Raw genomic sequence first — 21300 nt, 5'->3', positions numbered from 1 at the left:
GTTCCAATGGTGTAAATGCTTACCCCGAGCTCTCATACTCTGATGGTGCATTGTCTTTGAGTTGTACGCTTTTTGGCGTCATCTGGTCCAACCCATGTGAGACTAGGCTCTAAGGAAAGCTGTCTCGAGTGTGGACCAATCAACTTCAAGAACAATGCATACATTATCAGAGTTGTCTTTTGTTTGTATTGACTGCAGGTATTGCGGTCTATGCAAACATGACTCCTTGTAAAAAGGTGTCAGTTTTTGTTGCCAGATAGAAGGGTAAAAAACCAATTATCATATTTTTACTGGCAAATGAGGTTCCCATATTGTATTACTTTATACTGGTAGGAACGAAGTGGACCAGACCACCAATAGATTAATGTGTCCGTCCGTCCATCCGTCTGTCCGACAAGATGGCCGCCCGCTCCCCCTGCGATCTGTGAACTAAACAATATGGCCGTCGCTTCCGGCGCCTCACGGCGAAACTTTAAACTTCGCTTCAAATTTACTTCACTGAAACGCAGCACGTTTTTTTAACACAGAGACAAGATACATTTATTAACACAGAGAAGAGATACATTTAATCGCCTTATTTGTGCACGAAAAGCACGGCGCGAGGCCTAGTGCAGAGAAGGCTTCGCGAGGCCTAGTGCAGAGAAGGCTTCGCGAGGCAGAGTGCAGAGAAAGCTTCGTGAGTGTGCCAAGACGTCTGTGCCACCAATCCCGGTGTGCCATTTTAGGCTGAGTCGACCTAGGGGAGGACACGAGGATCGCGGTGACTCAGGGTCGCAGCCGTGATAAATCCACTGCTGGATGAACGCCAACCCCAAGCCGTCGCCCCCCCACGCCCTTATCCTGCTGCGATGTAATAATCCACCTATTATTGATCGACTGACTATGGGCGAACTCATTTATTCTGGTGGGTGAACAGTGGCGGGGAGGGGTGGAAGAGAAATTGATGATAAAAACAAACTTGCACCATCGCTACTGCTGCCGCGACGAGAGATGTGGGAGGAGAAGCGGCGACCGCTGCCTTGCAGGTGAGAGGTGCGTTTGTATGTGTGCGTGTGTGTGCGTGTGTGTATGCGTGTGTGTGTGCGTGTGTGTTTGCGTGCGTGTGTATGCGCGTGTGTGTGCGTGTCTGTGTGCGTGTGTGTATATGTGTGAGTGTGTGTGTGCGTGTGTGTGTGTGCGTGCGTGTGTGTATGCGCGTGTGTGTGTGCGTGTGTGTTTGCGTGCGTGTGTGTTTGCGTGCGTGTGTGTTTGCGTGCGTGTGTATGCGCGTGTGTGTGCGTGTCTGTGTGCGTGTGTGTATATGTGTGACTGTGTGCGTGTGTGTGCGTGTGTATGCGCGTGTGTGTGCGTGTGTGTATATGTGTGACTGTGTGCGTGTGTGTGCGTGTGTATGCGCGTGTGTGTGCGTGTCTGTATATGTGCGACTGTGTGCGTGTGTGTGTGCGTGTGTGCGTGTCCGGCCCACTCGAGCGACGTGATGAATGGGCGCTATTGGGCTTCGGATCGTTATTCACGGCGAACTGGAAGCGTAGCAACACAACTTCATTACGTGTGCGTGTGTGCGTGCGGTGTGTGTGTGTGCGGTCGATATCCCTGTACCGGTATTAGTATTATTCCTACCAGCCCACCCCGCAAGGTCCTGTTTATTTCCCTTCTGCGTGACTTTACCGAAATAACCAAAAATATCTTAACACCTGTTTTGTTGCCAAAAAAGGGGAAAAACCTCTTCTTATATGTTGCTACTGGCAAAGGAGGTCGCATGAAGTAGTGAGCCAGATGAAGACGAATTAAACTTAAGCAGAGGATTAACGCAAATGCAATCAGGCGAGGGCAGGAGGCAAGGCCCCGCGTGGCTAGGCCTCGCGTTGTAATGTTCCAACCTGGACATCGATTCCATACTCGCTGCTACTCAATTGATATCCCTACGAGAGAGAGACGGAGAGAGGCTCTACCTGGGTAAACAACAACCACCACGACAACAACAACAACCACGATGTTAACTTCTCACCTCGGATCTTAGAGCGTGCGCGCGGTGCAGCAGCTTCCGGATATACCGTGACGTCACGCGGAAGCAAGCGGTGACATGACGTCACTAGAGGGTTTGAACACACAAACCCCTCCCCCAACGAGCGGCGGTGTAACTGAATAAATTATGTTAATGAGACGGACTCATGTCCAGTGATGAGGCGGGGATGCTGAAGCAGTCACAATGAACTAGCGATTATATTTATGAATAAATTGTTAATTAACCGCCAGTTGATAGTTTCAGTTTCATTTATTTGGTACTAGCGGTAAGTACCCGACGTTGCCCGGGCGAAAAAGGCAGGCACACATGTAGTTACACACAAATGGACTGACACACACACAGAGTTACACACACAAATGCACTCACACATACATAGACTAAACAACAACAACCGCCATTCGCCACTAAGTGGCGATGACGTCACCACAACGCTTGTGCCAGGCTATGTGCACCTTGAGGCCACATGAAGTGTCGAACGCCTGCTGGCAGGAGGTCACGGGGCAAACCCAGATGGCACAGGTCGACTGAGACGACTGGCTGATGCACCACCTGTGGCCCCTACTGTGGCAACTCGCTGTGCTTTAGCCGCCCTTCGCTCCGCTCGTTGTTGTGAGCGTCGCTCCTCCGCCCTCCGTTGTTGTTGGAGGGCGATTGCCTTCAACTGACCAGTAGCGTCCTTCACGAGCCTCCTCCACAGAGGCCGATCTTGACATGGCTGGTACCAGTCATCGGCAAGTCCACTCAGCTCCACGTCTTCCTGTACCACATCACTCCATCTCTTCTCCAGCGCGTGCCACGGCCGTTTAGCCCCTTCGATCCGGCCGAACAAAAGCTGTTTAGGCATGCGGTGGCTGGGCATGCGGGCTACATGACCTGCTGGAGGAGCTCACGGATAGGACTTTGCCCAGATCTTTCAAGGATTTGTGAGCTCTTCACACAATCCAGCCTGGTTAAACCCAGGATGCATCGTAGGCAGGCCATCCTAAATGTTTCTAACCGGCGAAGATATTCCATTAGAGGGGGTCCAAGTTTCAGAAGCATAGAGGAGGGAATGACCGTGGCCGAGAAGACCTGAAGCTTCGTGCGGAGTGATAGAGCAGGTAGCTTCCAAACAGTGTTACACAACCGATGAAAAGATAATCCGGCTCAACTGATTCTGAGTGAGACCTCTGCTGTTAAACCAGAGCTGGTCATTAGCAGACTGGCAAGGTATGGGAAACTCTCCACTGTCTCCACAACTGCCCCATCACCCTTCGGGAGTTGTGGGAATGGAGTGTCCGATGGTACAAAATACCCAGGCAGGTGCTTCGTTTTGGTGGGGCTGATGGTAAGGCCCCACCTCTTGGTGGCAAGCTCCAGGTTCAGCAACGGCATCGAGAACTCCTCCTCCGAGTGAGCAGCAATTAGCAGATTATCGGCATACATAATGTAGCTGAGCAATAGGGAGCCATCCCTTGACCGCACCCGGGCATCGATCAGCCTCCCATTGTATCTATACCAAATGGAAATTCTTACGGTACAGCTATTGAAGGCTTCACGAACTACGTGGTCAAATAGATGTTAAATAATGCGGGAGCCAGAGGACATCCCTGTCGCACCCAAAGTGTACAGGGAAAGGCTCTGACTCCCGGCCACGTAGTTTTACCCGGGCCCGCTCACCATCATGAAGGTCCTTAAGGATGGTGATCAGTGGGTGAGGAACTCGGAAAGCACGAAGAACAACCCAGAGTCCAGGCCTACTGATGGTATCATAGGCCTTGAGCAGGTCAATAAAGCGCACACATGGACTAAGACGCACACATGGGCCTACAGACACGCAAAGAAATGGACTTACACTAACATGGAGGCATGCACACACAGCAACTAACACACACGCACACAAACACATCGACTTAAACACACACATATGGACTGACACACACATAGACATCCACTTGAGATATACACACACATGGAGTTACACACACATATGGACGTACACACATACAGCGACTCACACACATACATAGAGTGACATACACATTGCCGTACACAGACATACAGACTGTCACACATAGACATCCACTTGAGATATACACACATGGAGTTACACACACATATATCGACGTACGCACATACAGCGACTCACACACAGACATACGTGGACTCACACACACATTGATGTAAACACACATATGTACTTACTCACACACATAGACTAAGACACACACACACATAGACTAAGACACACACACATGGACTTAGACACACATAGACTGACACACACACAGCCCTACACACATGGACTTAGACACACATAGATAGACTGACACACACACAGCCCTACACACATACAAATGTGACACACAGACATCTACTTGAGATACACAGACACAGCTTTTAAAAGAGTTTGAGCATTACTTCCCAACCACAAAAGACCCCCGGACCTGGGAAGGAATGGATCCGCAACCCATTTGTGAACAAGCCAGGTGAATCGACTTTGTCTGTGCTAGAAGAGGATCAACTGCTTGAGATCGCAAATGAAGGTGGCATTAAAAGTATGTTTGAGACAACTTCAAATCTCTATACGTTCTGGATTAAAGTCAAGGTGGAAAATCCTGAGATTGCCACAAAAGTACTGAAAAGCCTGCCTCGATTTCCAACATCCCATCTTTGTGAAGCAGGGTTTTCTGCAGTGACAGCAACCAAAACGAGATTATGGAGTAGACTGGACATAGGCAACACACGTCGGGTGTCACGGTCTCCCATCACCCCCAGATGGGACCATCTAGTTACAGGAAAACAAGCTCAGAGCTACCACTGATTCTGCATTATGGCGAGTTGTATAATTATTTCACATTACAATGTAATAATAATATAAAGTGCACAATAAATATGCGCTTGAATCATCATGAAACCATCCCCCCCCGCCCCCCCCCTGGTCCGTGAAAAAACTTGTCTTCTTACTAATTGTGATAATAAAAAAGTTTCTCGCTTTAACTTTAACTGATTATGTTTTGGTGTAATTCTATCAGGTCTCAGAATTCAGATCTCGCCAAAGGATACAGTTCTTTTAATTAAGATCATTATGCATGAACTTAGGAAGGAACCACTCAGACACTTCTGTGTTAACCAACTTTAATTTCTAAACAAAAACATAACACTCTAATATGCATACTCTTATGCTTGGAATTGTCAATGTGATGCCGCCGCCACGAAGCCGTTCGGCGGGCGCCCCGACCTCGCCACCACCAAGCAACGGAGCCAACCCCTCGCCCCCCTCACCTCACCTCACATGAACACACCCGCACGCATTTTCCCCCACCCATAGAGCTGGAAGGGGAGATCACCTGATCGACCGGTTTTTATCCGAGAAACCCTTATCGGGATTAACTCTCACGGTTTCCGGCGATCAGGAAATTGGACGGCCTCCCCCGTGCTACGTTGCGCCGCGGCGCTGCGACCAGCCTTAATATGGTATGGCCGCGGCGTGGGGCATTCGGCCACCGCGGTTGAGGCGCATCCCCCCACACACACCCCCACGGGTCGACGAGACAGGCGGAGGAGGGACGGGGCGGCATAGTTTAGGGTGCGCAGGAGCACGGCGCCATGCATGAGAGGGAGATTAATACAGGTAGGAACAATGTTCCACACTGCCCACCAGGAATTATTGGTCTCTCTGTCGTGCACGAATGCGCTGTCCAACCAAGTTCCTACCTGCTCACTCCAAAGGAGCGTGTTTGGAATCGGCGCCGCAGCACATCCGATTAGCATAACAAAAGCGCCGTGGAGGCGCCGCGGAGCCACCGTGCGCGTGCAAGCTGGCGCGAGCTCATTGTTAGGGAAGGGCTGAGGGACACCATCCCGTTCGTAGCCGCATCCCTTTGATGTAGGGAGGATAAAAAGGGGGCACAAACGAGAAATAGCTCTCTTTTCTCCAGGCCAGAGGACCAGCCGCAGCTCCAGCCAGCGACCCGGACGTCCGTGCGACGCATCGAGGTGCGCTGTTAGCACAGGGAGCAGCGAACCACCGTGGGCACCAAACAGTGAGTGGGGAGGTGAAGTAGGGTATCGTAAGCCGATAAATAGGGAATAGGCCCAGGGGAAGTAGGATAGGCCAGCCTCGTCGACTCATACTGACTTAGCATCAATTCGCGAGTAGCAGATAATAAATCATTAATAGCGAAGCGTGGTCTCGCGTGATCTTGTTGAGCAGTGTGTCGAGTGGGGAGCTGCGTGTGTGTGCGTGCGTCCACCCCGTGTGCGATACAGGTGCGCGATCATAACGCGAGTAGTCAGGGGTGAGTGTAGTGCTGCGGCTCGCCTCGGGGGAGCGCTGCGCAGAGCGGCGCGAGAGTGGGTGTCGCGTGTGTTCACTCCGTGTGTGATACAGGTGCGCGATCATAACGTGAGTTGAGTTGGAGTGCGCGGAGCGGCGTGTGTGTGGGCGTGCGTACGTTCGCTCCATGTGGGTTGCAGGCGCGCAATTAGGAAAGGAAGGTATCGTGGTAGTGTAAAGGGGGCATAATACTACTCGGTATCTAACCATGCCTACGACGCGGACCCGCGGTGGAGGGGAATCCTCGAGCAACAGCTCCCACACCATGGGTGAGGAACCCAGCAGCGGTTCGCTTAGCAGCGGGGGGGCAAGTGATGATGTTAGCCCGGCCGTAAGCATTATCGAGGGAGGGATCTCGGGGACTAGCGACCCCCACATCAACACAGTACTCCTGGAGATGTGCTCATTGATTCGTACATTTAACCCTCAATGATTACGTTAAACTGGGTAACAGAGCAATCGGTTAATTTCTCAGAGTAACACGAGCATATACGGCGATAGGAAAAAGTCCTTAAAAATAAATGTGACGATATTCATACGAACGGCAATAAAGAAACATGTCCCGAAGGCAAAAGTAGACCTCAATGAATTCATTGGTAGATTATGTAATAAGCTAAATGTCAGTTTCATCTAACTAAATGTCTTGGAACAATGGTGTGCGGCAGTGTGTCTGCTTCAGCAAATGCTTATCAATTGGCTAAGGCTTCAATAAATTCGCGGGCAAGATTCTGTGATCAAAAGAAAGATTTCAACACAAGTCTCCCTGTGAGTGTGTGGATTCGTAATGTAGGTTTCTAAACGTTTAGTTTCGTCAATGAATTCATCGGTACAGTTAAAATTAACAAAAAGAACGACTGAAAAACTTCTCAACGACCGTATCCACGTGACTCAATGGGCAGCAATGTTCTTCACTATCAGCTAATACTTGACACACTCTTATCATTATTCTTATTATTATTAGTCTCGGTATGTGCGGAATGTGTGTGTTTGGTGGTTTTGTCTCCTTCATCAATTCTATGCGTCAGGTAGACGCTGGATGATACGTGGTATGCGAGGGTGGGGGAGGGTCATACACACAGCTTCCTCGCTCTCTCTCGCTCGGCGGCAGCTGCAGCTGCTGCCCACTGCTGAATGAAGAGTCGGCACGACGCTCAACGTCGGCGGTGCACGATGATTCCGTCGTCAGATAGCGCCCGCAGCTCGTCTGCTAGTCGCCGTTCTTCACTCTTGTCTTGGTTCACAGCTGGTGCTGGTCGGTGTGTGTAGGTCGAACCCACGGCGCTCTCGCTGGCGCTCTCCTCTTCCTCACAGGCGGCTGGTCAGGCTCTTTCCCCTGCTGGATGAGCTGAGTTGGCACGATGCTTGTCTTTCAAGGTGCTCGACAGCGCTCGCCGCTCGTCCGCTGGCAGCTGACACCCTTGCTCGGTGGCGCTGCTGCGCTCTCTCTCCGGCTCCGTGCTCTCTGGCGATGCCTGGTTGCGCGTGCAGCTGGTTCTCTAAGATGCTGGCTTGGTCGATGCTTGGGCTTCCACCCTTTCTCCCAGTTGATTGCTCGTCGTTGCTCGACACTATCTCTCGGGCTGCAGCTGCTCGTGGTAGCTGGCACTCAGTGTAGAATAACTTTGAGCGATACTTCTTCCGTCAGCGCAGAGCTCGTACTCGGTGACCAATTGCTACTCGGCAAGCCTCTTCATCCTTGGTTGATTGCAGAGTCCCACCCCAGCGCTTGCTGCTTGCAGTAAGTAACTCTTTGTGTTGATTTCGTAGACTCGTGGCTTCTGCTGGTGCAGCTCGTTGACGATGTGCCAGTCACGGGGGCAGGTTCCGCGGAGCCTGCCGATCGCAGCTGCTCGTGGGAGCTGGAACTCACTCTCAAAACTTGTAAATTGTATTTGCACACCTCTAAAACAACTGTGAAAGCTTAGTACAATACAACTTATCGCAATCCTTGACTTTGCAAGCGACTCAAAACATGAGGATAAATGTAGAATAAAACTCTCAGCGATACTCTGTCGGTCCATGCCGAACTCAGCAACGAGCATCACCTCGCCCCCTCTTCTCTGCGAGACACAAAACCCATTGTTGATCTCGAGGCCATGCTCCGGAGTCTGCCCGTCGCAGAACTCTCTGTCGCTTGTAGTCTTCTGTAACTTGCAGTAGTCTCTATGTATGCGTCGTGCCTCTGTTTTTACGTGAAATTCTCTCCCCTCGAATCGCCGTGTGGTTAGTCATAGGACACAATATATGCATTGTCTTTGAAACTGATTGGTTCACACCAGAGACAGCTTTCTTTCGAGCCTAGTATCAAACGGTGATAATCCAGAGGACACCAAAAGGCGTGCTCTTCGAGTGTTTGTGATGAGATAATACAAAACTCCGAGTTGCTGAGGCGATTAAGCAAGCACTATATAAATGCTAATATTATTATAACATAGTGAATGCTTGGGAGCTTATTGGCTCTCGCTCCTAGTTAGAGATCTACCCAACCCACAGGGCCGCAAATACTGACTGCTCTTACTCAGCAAGTTGAACATAGGAATGGAGTGTTCAACTTCAAGTTATTTTCCTTAAAGGCCTGTGACAAATGTGAGCTTCATTGTCTCAATCTTACACATCTACAGGTTCTCCATTTGACTTTGTATTGTCTAAGAAGTCCACCCACACCTCCACTTCCACAAACTGCTGGGAGTTGCCTCGCTCTGCCTCACAGTCAGAATTCTCCTCCTGCTTCACGTTGCCTCCATTGATGTGAAGGTCCGATTTTGGAGTTGAATGTTCATCTTCACATTTGACCTTCACTTCTTCGCTCTTCACTGTCACTTCTTCGCTCTTCACCGTCGCCTCTTCAAATTTCACCTTGATACATGTCATAGTGTCCAAGCTGGAATTTACTTCTGGTTCTTTTTTCAGGAGGGATGGGATCATTGCAGCACTTTGACTTTCACAAGTCGATTTCAGACTACACTCCTTGGGGGTCTTCTGATGCCCGTGTGTTCTCTGGTGCCTATGAAGATGTGGTGACTGTTCAAACGCCTTCCCGCACAAAGTGCACTTGAATGGTTTCTCTCCTGTATGTGTTCTCTGGTGTATTTTAAGATTATATGAACTTGAAAATGCCTTCCCACACACAATGCACTTGAAGGGCTTCTCTCCTGTGTGTGTTCTCTGGTGTATTTTAAGATTATATGAACTTGAAAATGCCTTCCCACACACACTGCACATGAAGGGTTTCACTCCTGTGTGCGTTCTCTGGTGCATTTTAAGATTTGATGAATGTGAAAATGCCATCTCACACACACTGCACTTGAAGGGTTCATCTCCTGTGTGTGTTCTCTGGTGTATTTTAAGATAAGACGAACTTGAAAATGCCTTCCCACACACACTACACCTGAAGGGGTTCTCTCCTGTGTGTGTTCTCTGGTGGATCTGTAAACCTGATGACCATGTAAATGTCTTCTCACACACAGTGCACTTGAAGGGTATCTCTCCTGTGTGTGTTCTCTGGTGTATTTTAAGATAAGATGAACTTGAAAATGCATTCCCACACACAGAGCACTTGAAGGCTTTCTCTACTGTGTGTGTTCTCTGGTGGCTATGAAGCTGTGGTGACTGTGCAAATGCCTTCCCACACACAATGCACTTGAAGGGTTTCTCTCCTGTGTGTGTTCTCTGGTGTTTTTTAAGATGCGATGAACGTGAAAATGCCTTCCCACATACAGTGCACCTGAAGGGCTTCTCTCCTGTGTGTGTTCTCTGGTGTATTTCAAGATAAAATGAATTTGAAAATGCCTTCTCACACACAGTACACCTGAAGGGTTTCTCTCCTCTGTGTGTTGTCTGGTGTTTTTTAAGATAAGATGAACGTGAAAATGCCTTCTCACACACAGTGCACTGGAAGGGTTTTTCTCCTGTGTGTATTCTCTGGTGTATTTTAAGATAAGATGAACTTGAAAATGCCTTCTCACACACAGTGCACTTGAAGGGTTTCTCTCCTGTGTGTGTTTTCTGGTGTAGTTTAAGATAAAATGAACTTGAAAATGGCTTCTCACACGCAGTGCACTTAAAGGGTTTCTCTCCTGTGTGTGTTCTCTGGTGTATTTTAAGATAAAATGAACTTGAAAATGCCTTCCCACACACAGTGCACTTGAAGGCTTTCTCTCCCGTTGGAGATCTCTGGTCCTGTGTAAAATTTCCAGTACAATCCATGCTGTTTGCATACTGGTCCCATTGTTGTCTTTGTCTACTGAGCTGCGCTGAGTGCCTTTGCTCCATCAGACCAATTCTGCAGAGGAAACATTAGAAGAAGCATCAGCTGCAGACAGAAAAAAATGTCCACACCATCTTCATCAGTATTGAGGGACAGAGGAATGAATATATACACAGTCACACATGACTTACACATCTATATTTATCCACATATTCAAGATTATCCCCAATTCATCACACGGGCTGTTAAGGCACACAATGAGAGGGCCAAAGGTTATAAATATGCCTGGAAGCCATAGTATCTTCAAAATAAATGTTAACACAAAACACCAAGCACACAATTTCGGCAGCCTGGCTGCAAAAGTAGTATTTATAAAAGCAAAATTCAGCTAACATAGCAAAGGCTGTTGGGAATAATACTATTTGTATTATGCAGAAATGCATAAACAAATGTTCAATCGCAACTTTAGAGGTGTGAGGCCAGGCTCAGATTTGCTTGAATGCTTGGATGAACAGATTTAACTTCAGCAGCATATATTTAAGATCAATCAACATAGCAGAGGCCCACAAGCAGTTCAGCTTTTACTTATACTGGTAGGAACGAAGTGGACCAGCCTACAACAGATTATATCGTCCGTCCGTCCATCCGTGTAGCAACATCGCCCCCTACTGCAAACACTTGGCATGACCCTACAAAAACCTTTAGACTCAGTGACGCTTTCCTGGCTAAACAAGTGTAACATTCCCTTATAATTCCCTCAGATAGCTTTTAATTAAAACATTTAAATAAATTAGGCTTTCCTGGCTAAACAAGTGTAACATTCCCTTATAATTCCCTGAGATAGCTTTTAATTAAAACTTTTAAATTAAAATTGAACTCACTGCGCCCTAAAGCCTACAGCTAGGCCTAAAGCCTCAAACTACACCTCAAACTCTCCCTTCGTATCGTACCCCCGCGTGTGTGCAAGGGAGTTAATGTTTAACAATGTTACATTCCCTGATGCTTTTAAATAAAAACATTTAAATTTAAAGCTTTTACATAAATAATAAAAACATTTAAATTAAAAATTAACTCACGGCGGCCTAAAGCCTACAGCTAAGCCTAAAGCCTAGAATTAGGCCTCAAACTCTCCCTTCGTATCGTACCCCCGCGTGTGTGAAAGGGAGTTAATGTTTAACAATGTTACATTCCCTGATGTTTTTAAATAGAAACATTTACATTTTAAGCTTTTACATAAATAATTAAAACATTTAAATAAAAAATTAACTCACAGCAGCCTAACGCCTACAGCTAGGCCTCAAGCCTAGAACTAGGCCTCACACTCTCCCTTCGTATCGTCCGATTCGGTGTAGCAACATCGCCCCCTACTGCAAACACTTGGCAGGACCCTACAAAAACCTTTAAGACTCAGTGGGGCTTTCCTGGCTAAACAAGTGTAATAATATATTATGTTTATATTCTTTGGTTATTCGTTCCTACCAGCCCACCCCGCAGCGTCCTGTTCAATCATGTTTGCTGTCGGTGATAATCAAACTAATTGTTGAGTTCATAATGCAGTGAAATAATGCACCACAGCTCCCCACAAAGATAAACTCTAAAATACACTTACATTTCACATGCATCATTAACATATATAAACAAAAATCCACCATTCATGACGAATTGCAAGTAACCTTATCCCAGTGCTAATGCCATGATAGGTGCAATTTAAGGCCATGTAAGTGTGGATTCCTTGTCAGCAGGTAATAGGAATGACCCAGGTGTCAAGGGATGACTGACAGATGAACCAGCTGTGCTCCCCAATGTCTTGCTGGGTTTTAGGAACCCAGAGTTCCACCTAATCATGTGGGCGTCGCTCTTCCGACCTCATCGTTGCTGCAGAGAAAATATCTATTAACTGCCCTGCAGCATACCTGCAGGGCAGTTATTACTGGTAGGAACGAAGTGGACCAGACCACCAATAGATTAATGTGTCCGTCCGTCCATCCGTCCGTCCGTCCGTGTATCAACATCGCCCCCTAATGCAAACACTTGGCATGACCCTGTCCGACAAGATGGCCGCCCGCTCCCCCTGCGATCTGTGAATTAAACAAGATGGCCGTCGCTTCCGGCGCATCACGGCAAAACTTTAAACTTCGCTTCAAAATTACTTTACTGAAACGCAGCACGTTTTTAAAAAAAATTACTTTACTGAAACGCAGCACGTTTTTTTATCACAGAGACAAGAAACATTTATTAACAGAGACAAGATACATTTAATCACCTTATTTGTGCACGAAAAGCACGGCGCGAGGCCTAGTGCGGCAGGCTTCGCGAGGCCTAGTGCGGCAGGCTTATTAACACAGAGATGAAACGCAGCACGTTTATTTAAAAAAAAAATTTACTTTACTGAAACGCAGCACGTTTTTTAACAGAGACAAGAAACATTTATTAACACAGAGACGAGATACATTTAATCGCCTTATTTGTGCACGAAAAGCACGGCACGAGGCCTAGTGCGGCAGGCTTCACGAGGCCTAGTGCGGCAGGCTTATTAACACAGAGAAAACGAAGCACGTTTATTAAAAAAAAATTTACTTTACTGAAACGCAGAACGTTTTTTTAACAGAGACAAGAAACATTTATTAACACAGAGACGAGATACATTTAATCGCCTTATTTGTGCACGAAAAGCACGGCGCGAGGCCTAGTGCGGTAGGCTTCGCGAGGCCTAGTGCGGCAGGCTTCGCGAGGCCTAGTGCGGCAGGCTTCGCGAGGCCTAGTGCAGAAGGTGGTGGTGGGGTGGTGGTGGTGGGGTTGGGTGGTGGTGGGGGGTGGGGGGGGGGGGTGGTGAGGGCTGGTGGGAGGGATGGTGTTGAGGGTGGTGTTGAGGGGGTCTTTAAATCTCACAGCGTTTCTTGTCAAAACAAACACTTTTAATTAACGTTACACTAGAATAGAGTAATTTTTTCTTTAACTCCTCTATACCCGGTCGATATCCCTGTACCGGTACTAAGTATTATTCCTACCAGCCCACCCCGCAGGGTCCTGTGATGGTGTTGGACCAGATGACGCCAAAGGCGTACAACTGAAAAAAGGTGTCAGTTTTGTTGCCAGATAAAAGGGTAAAAAAACAATTATATTTTGCTACTAGCAAAGGAGGTTCCAATGGTGTAAATGCGTACCCCGAGCTCTCATACTCTGATGGTACATTGTCTTTGAGTTGTACGCCTTTTGGCGTCATCTGGTCCAACACCATGTGAGACTAGACTCTAAGAAAAGCTGTCTCGGGTGTGGACCAATCAATTTCAAGGACAGTGCATACATTATCAGAGTTGTATTTTTGTTTGCATTCTGACCGCAGGTATTGTGGTCAATGCAAACATGACTCCTTGTAAAAAAAGGTGTCAGTTTTGTTGCCAGATAAAAGGGTAAAAAAACAATTATCATATTTTGCTACTGGCAAAGGAGGTTCCAATTGTGCATTGGGAGCTTCTCAAACTACGTAGTTATTTATTGATTTAAAGCTTTCGTGACTGCAGGAATTATACTCTTTGGGTCTTTCGGTCAAGTCGCGTACATAGAAAATAGATCACAACTTTTCGATCGCAACACAAGCAATCGTCTTCAGGTGAGAGAAAAAGCTGCTGAGACAAGGTCTTATATAGGCCTGAGATGGGTGCATCAAGGTAGGTGGGTGGAGCTAGAGATGGTCCAACCAATTGAAATAAACACGGAGAAACCGTATACAAAAAATATCCCAAGACAAAAAATTGTATAAATCTGTAAATGATAAAAGGGGAAAAGCTTCTTCTTATATTTGCTACTGGGAAAGGAGGTCCCATGATGTAGCTGCTCACCCCGAGCTGTCATTGTTCTGATGGTGGCGTTGTCTTTGTGCTGTGTACGCCTTTTGGCGCTGTCCTCTGGTCTAACACCGTTTGAGACTAGGCTCGAAAGAAAGCCGTCTCTGGTTTTGGACCAATCAGTTTCACAGACAATGCACAGATTATCACAGCATGTGTTTTGTTTGCATATTGATCGCGAGTATATTGTGGTTAATGCAGACACGATTCCTTGCAAGAGGTTTCAGTTCGGCGTTTTAACATCTTAACACCTAAATTTTGATTTGAAGCTTTCCTGACTGCAGGGATTCATATTCTTGGTTCTTTTGGTAAAGTCATCAGGTAGAAGGGAAATAATAAAATAAAAAATATAAAAATTTTCATGACGTTTCGACTGCAACACGAGCAATCATCGACAGCCGTGAAAAACATTTATTATTTTATTATTTCCCTTCTATGTGACTTTACCGAAAGAACCAAGAATATCTTAACACCTGTTTTGTTGCCAAAAAAGGGAAAAAACCTCTTCTTATATGTTGCTACTGGCAAAGGAGGTCGCATGAAGTAGTGAGCCAGATGAAGACGAATTAAACTTAAGCAGAGGATTAAAGCAAATGCAATCAGGCGAGGGCAGGAGGCAAGGCCCCGCGTGGCGAGGCCTCGCGTTGTAATGTTCCAACCTGGACATCGATTCCATACTCGCTGCTACTCAATTGATATCCTTACGAGAGAGAGACGGGGAGAGGCTCTACCTGGGTAAACAACAACAACCACGATGTTGACTTCTCACCTCGGATCTGTGAGAGCGAGCGCGGTGTAGCAGCTCGTGACGTCACGCGGCAGCAGGTGACATGACGTCACTTACGGGGTTCAACACACAATCCCCTCCCCAACGATCGACGGTGTAACTGAATAAATTATGTTAATGATACGGACTCATGTGCAGTGATTAAGCATGAATAAATTATGTTAATTAACCGCCAGTTGATAGTTTCAGTTGCATTTATTAGGTACTAGCGGGAAGCATCCGGCGTTGCCCGGGGGAAACATTTATTGCAAAACTTCTCAAAAAACTTAAAAACATAACATATACAACTGAATTGTTTTTGATGATTATCTCATTAAATTTCGATTTAAAGCTTTCGTGACTGCAGGGATTCATCTTCTTGGTTCTTTCGGTAAAGTCACGTAGAAGGGAAGTAATAAAATTAAAATAATACATATTAACAAATAATAAATAAAATATTCTTTAAAAAAGCACAATATACTTATTTCTTTTTATTATTTTATTACTTCCCTTCTACGTGACTTTACCGAGAGAACCAAGAAGATTATCTCATTAATTAAAATTAAAATAAAACCCAACGTGCGGTGGAAAATAAACTTACGATCGCGCAAAGGAATCTAAGGTTGTAGATTTCTTTAGAATCGGCTTATTCCCGTTTGATGGATACCACAAACGCTCAGCAGATATCGATTTTCGCCACACACTTCATGGTCATTTCCCCCCCCCCCCCTCCCCCAAATACAAAAGTGTATTTTTATAATTTGTGCATGGTGTACATTTTGCAAAGTACCCACATGGCAAATTTCAAGTTTGTTGCATGTCGGGAAGTACGCTAAACATTTTGAACAGACAACACATTCACAAATTTTCCTTTCATATATAGAAGACTAGCTTGACTTCCCCGGCTTCGCCCGGGACTTGGATTCACCACGCCCGGCCGCCTTTGGTCTCCCCAGTGGCGATGTTCACACACCACATCAGTTACTCGTTTGAGGTTGAGTCGACCTAGGGGAAGCCCAGGACCAGTAAAATAATCGTTGTGGCCGTGAGCGGGAATTGAACTCGGGTCGCCGGGTTCGTAGCGCAGCGCGCTCACCACACATCATCTCTAAAACACAGAAGTGAGATGGCTTTCTAAAGGTAAATCACTGGCCAGAGTTTTTGAGTTGCGAGAGCCACTCCAGAGATATCTTTTACAAAAACAGTCACCACTGGCAGAACATCTCAGTGACACAGAATGGGTCGTAAAACTTGCTCACTTGTGTGACATAATCAGCCTGCTCAACGTACTCAATCTGTAATTTCAGGGGAGATCGACAACTCTGTTCAATTCGGCAGATAAAGTGGCTTAATTCAAAGCCAAACTGGAATTATGGGGGCGACGAGTGAACATTGGAACTTTTGACATGTTTCAAACACTAGCAGAGATTTTGAAAGAGACTGAGCCAGGGCCTTTCTCCCAGCTGGTGCATTAAAAGCTATCTCAGCTTTTAAAAGAGTTTGAGCATTACTTCCCAACCACAAAAGACCCACGAACTGGGAAGGAATGGACCCGCGACCCATTTGTGAATAAGCCAGGTGAATCGACTGTCTGTGCTAGAAGAGGATCAACTGCTTGAGATCGCAAATGAAGGTGGCCTTAAAAGTATGTTTGAGACAATTTCAAATCTCGATACGTTCTGGATTAAAGTCAAGGCGGAATATCCTGATATTGTCACAAAAGCACTGAAAAGCCTGCTTCCATTTCCAACATCCTATCTTTGTGAAGCAGGGTTTTCTGCAGTGACAGCAACCAAAACGAGATTATGGAGTAGACTGGACATAGGCAACACGTTTCGGGTGTCACCGTCTCCCATCACCCCCGATGGGACCATCTAGTTACAGGAAAACAAGCTCACGGTTCCCACTGATTCTGCATTATGGTGAGTTGTATAATTATTTCATATTACAATGTAATAATATAAATAAAGTGCACAACAAATATAATGTGCTTGAATCATCATAAAACCCACCCCCCCCCCCCCCCCACACTGGTACATGAAAACATTGTCTTCTTACTAATTGTGATAATACAAAGATTCTCGCTTTAACTTTTACTGATTATGTTTTAGTGTAATTCTATCAGGTCTCAGAATTCAGATCTCGCCAAAGAACACAGTTCTTATAATTAAGATCATTATGCATGAACTTAGGAAGGAACCACTCAGACACTTCTGTGTTAAGCAACTTTAATTTCTAAACAAAAACATAACACTCTAATATGCGAACTCTTATGCTTGGAATTGTCAATACAGTACTCCTGGAGATGTGCTCCTCATTGATCCGTACATTTAACCCTCAATGATTGCGTTGTTAACTGGGTAACAGAGCAATCGGTTAATTCCTCAGAGTAACACGAGCATAGGAAAAAAGTCCTTAAAAATAAATGTGACAATATTCATACTAACAGCAATAAAGAAACATGTCCCGAGTGCAAAAGTAGACCTCAATGAATTCATTGGTAGATTATGTAATTAACTAAACGTCTTGGAACAATGGTGTGCGGCAGTGTGTCTGCTTCAGCAAATGCTTATCAATTGGCTAAGGCTTCAATAAATTCGCGGGCAAGATTCTGTGATCAAAATAAAAATTTCAACACAATAGTCTCCCTGTGAGTGTGTGGATTCGTAACGTAGGTTTATAAACGTTAAGTTTCGTCAATGAATTCATCGGTACAGTTAAAATTAACAAAAAGAATGACTAAAATACTTCTCAACGACCGTATCCATGTGACTCAATGGGCAGCAATGTTCTTCATTATCAGCTAATAGTTGACGCACTCTTATCATTCTTCTTATTATTAGTCCCGGTATGTGCGGTGTGTGTGTGTTTGGTGGTTTTGTCTCCTTGATCAATTCTTTGCATCAAGCAGACGCTGGGTGATACGTGGTGAGTATGTGAGTGTGGGGGAGGGTCATACACACAGCTTCCTCGCTCTCTCTCTCGCTCGGCGGCAGCTGGAGCTGCTGCCCACTGCTGGATGAAGAGTCGGCACGACGCTTGCCGTCGGCGGCGCGCGATGATTCCGTCGTCAGATAGCGCCCGCAGCTCGTCTGCTGGTCGCCGTTCCTCACTCTTGTCTTGGTTCACAGCTGGTGCTGGTCGGTGCGTGTGGGTCGAACCCACGGCGCTCTCCTCTTCCTCACGGGCGGCTGGTCAGGCTCTTTCCCCTGCTGGATGAGCTGAGTCGGCACAATGCTCGTCTTTGAAAGTGCTCGACAGCGCTCGCCGCTCGTCCGCTGGCAGCTGACACCCTTGCTCGGTGGCGCTGCTGCGCTCTCTCTCCGGCTCCGTGCTCTCTGGCGATGCCTAGTTGTGCGTGCAGCTGGTTCTCTGCGATGCTGGCTTGGTCGATGCTTGGGCTTCCACCCTTTCTCCCGGTTGATTGCTCGTCGTTGCTCGTCACTCTATCTCTCGGGCTGCAGCTGCTCGTGGGAGCTGGCACTCAGTGTAGAATAACTTTGAGCGATACTTCTTCCGTCAGCGCCGAGCTCGTACTTGGTGACCAATTGCTACTCGGCAAGCCTCTTCATCCTTGGTTGATTGCAGAGTCCCACCCCAGAGCTTGCTGCTTGCAGTAAGTCAACTCTTTGCGTTGATTTCGTGGACTCGTGGCTTCTGCTGGTGCAGCTCGTTGACGATGTGCCAGTCAAGAGGGCAGGTTCCCCGGAGCCTGCCGATCGCAGCTGCTCGTGAAAGCTGGAACTCACTCTCAAAACTTGTAAATTGTATTCGCACACCTCTTGAACAACTGCGAAAGCTTAGTACAATACAACTTATCGCAATCCTTGACTTTGCAAGCAACTGAAAACATCAGGATAAATGTAGAATAAAACTCTCAGCGATACTCTGTCGGTCCATGCCGAACTCTCGCACAGAGCATCACCTCGCCCCTCTTCTCTGCGAGACACAACACCCATTGTTGATATCGAGGCCTTGCCCCGGAGTCTGTCCGTCGCAGTACTCTGTCGCTTGTAGTCTTCTGTAACTCGCAGTAGTCTCTCCCCTCGGATCGCCGTGGTTAGTCATAGGACAAAACATATGCATTATCTTTGAAACTGATTGGTCCACACCAGAAACAGCTTTCTTTCGAGCCGAGTATCAAAAGGTGATAATTCAGAGGACTCCAAAAGGCGTGCTCTTCGAGTGTTTGTGATGAGATATGATACAAAACTCCGAGTTGCTGAGGCGATTAAGCGAGCCCCATATAAATGCTAATATTATAACATAGTGAATGCTTGGGAGTTTATTGGCTCTCGCTCCTAGTTAGAGATCTACCCAACCCACAGTTCTGCAAATACTGACCGCTCTTACTCTGCAGGTTGAACCTAGGAATGGAGTGTTCAACTTCACGTTCTTTTCATTAAAGGCCTGTGACAAATGTGAATCTATTGCAGCTTCATTGTCTCAAGCTTACACATCTACAGGTTCTCCATTTGACCTTTTATTGTCTAAGAAGTCCACCCACACCTCCACTTCCACAAACTGCTGGGAGTTGCCTCGCTCTGCCTCACAGTCAGAATTCTCCTCCTGCTTCACGTTGCCTCCATTGATGTGAAGGTCCGATTTTGGAGTTGAATGTTCATCTTCACATTTGACCTTCACTTTTTCGCTCTTCACTGTCACTTCTTCGCTCTTCACCGTCGCCTCTTCAAATGTCACCTTGATACATTTCATTGTGTCCAAGCTGGAATTTATTTCTAGTTCTTTTTTCAGGAGGGATGGGCTCATTGCAGCACTTTGACTTTCACAAGTCGATTTCAGACTACACTCCTTGGGGGTCTTCTGATGCCAGTGTGTTATCTGGTGTGTATTAAGCTGTGTTGTCTGTGCAAATGCCTTCCCGCACACAGTGCACTTGAAGGGTTTCTCTCCTGTGTGTATTCTCTGGTGTATTTTAAAATAAGACGAACGTGAAAATGCCTTCCCACACACACTGCACTTAAAGGGTTTCTCTACTGTGTGCGTTCTCTCGTGCATTTTAAGATTTGATGAATGTGAAAATGCCATCTCACACACACCGCACTTGAAGGGGTTCTCTCCTTTGTGCGTTCTCTGGTGGATTGTAAGATTAGATAACTGTGAAAATGCCATCTCACACACACTGCACTTGAAGGGTTTCTCTCCTGTGTGTATTCTCTGGTGGATTTTAAGATTAGATGAATGTGAAAATGCCATCTCACACACACTGCACTTGAAGGGTTTATCTCCTGTGTGTGTTCTCTGGTGTATCTTAAGATAATATGAACTTGAAAATGCCTTCCCACACACAGTGCACTTGAAGGGTTTCTCTCCTGTGTGTGTTCTCTCGTGTTTTTTAAGACCAGATGAAAATGAAAATTCCTTCCCACACACACTACACCTGAAGGGTTTCTCTCCTGTGTGTGTTCTCTGGTGTTTTTTAAGATTAAATGAACCTGAAAATGCCTTCCCACACACAGTGCACTTGAAGGGTTTCTCTCCCGTTGGAGATCTCTGGTCTTGTGTAAAATTTCCAGTACAATCCATGCTGTTTGCATACTGGTCCCATTGTTGTCTTTGTCTACTGAGCTGCGATGAGTGCCTTTGCTCCATCAGACCAATTCTGCAGAGGAAGCATCAGAAGAAGGATCAGCTGCAGACAGAAAAAAATGTCCACACCATCTTCATCAGTATCGAGGCACAGAGGAATGAATATATACAGTCACACATGCCTTACACGTCTATATTTATCCATATATTCAAGATTATCCACAATTCATCACATGGGCAAAAGGTTAAAAATATGCCTGGAAGCCCTAGTATCTTCAAAATAAATGTTGGACCAAAACACCAAGCACACAATTTCAGCAGCCTGGGTGCAAAAGTAGTATTTATAAAAGCAAATATCAGCTAACATAGCAAAGGCTGTTGGGAATAATACTAATTGTATTATGCAGAAATGCATAAATAAATGTTCAATCGAAACTTTAGAGGTGTGAAGCCAGGCTCAGATTTGCTTGAATGCTTGGATGAACAGATATAACTTCAGCGGCATATGTGCTGTTAATTTCCTGTTTCCATTCTTCCAAAAAGTTCCAGAGGGAAACTAAAATAAGCGATTGTTTTGATTTAACCTCC

General features: G+C 46.3%; 2 protein-coding genes across 5 annotated transcripts in view; both read right to left on the bottom strand.

The window, feature by feature from the left end:
- LOC133361388 (zinc finger protein 239-like) overlaps positions 1 to 15191 on the bottom strand; it is a 22777-nt gene extending 7586 nt beyond the window's left edge. Inside the window, exon 1 of one of the 4 annotated variants that reach the window (XM_061580320.1) lies at positions 15166 to 15191. The gene's annotated coding sequence lies outside the window, so the exon portion shown is untranslated. Of the gene's footprint in view, positions 1 to 563; positions 937 to 2008; positions 2061 to 15165 lie in introns of those variants that run through there. The other 3 variants (XM_061580319.1, XM_061580318.1, XM_061580321.1) reach the window with 3 other exon arrangements.
- On the bottom strand, positions 5245 to 21300 carry LOC133361398 (oocyte zinc finger protein XlCOF6-like). Its single transcript, XM_061580330.1, has 2 exons — positions 20035 to 21300; positions 5245 to 10469 (listed from the first exon to the last, which is right to left on the bottom strand). Exons 1-2 carry the CDS (start codon positions 20773 to 20775, stop codon positions 8952 to 8954), a joined length of 2259 nt encoding a protein of 752 aa, XP_061436314.1. The 5' UTR covers positions 20776 to 21300; the 3' UTR covers positions 5245 to 8951.

This window comes from Lethenteron reissneri, chromosome 72, assembly GCF_015708825.2.
Source record: "Lethenteron reissneri isolate LAM-NWPU_2019-01 chromosome 72, ASM1570882v1, whole genome shotgun sequence".
Lineage (NCBI taxonomy): Eukaryota > Metazoa > Chordata > Hyperoartia > Petromyzontiformes > Petromyzontidae > Lethenteron > Lethenteron reissneri.
Note: the sequence above shows the minus strand (reverse complement) of the source record. Positions and strands in the feature narration are given on the sequence as shown.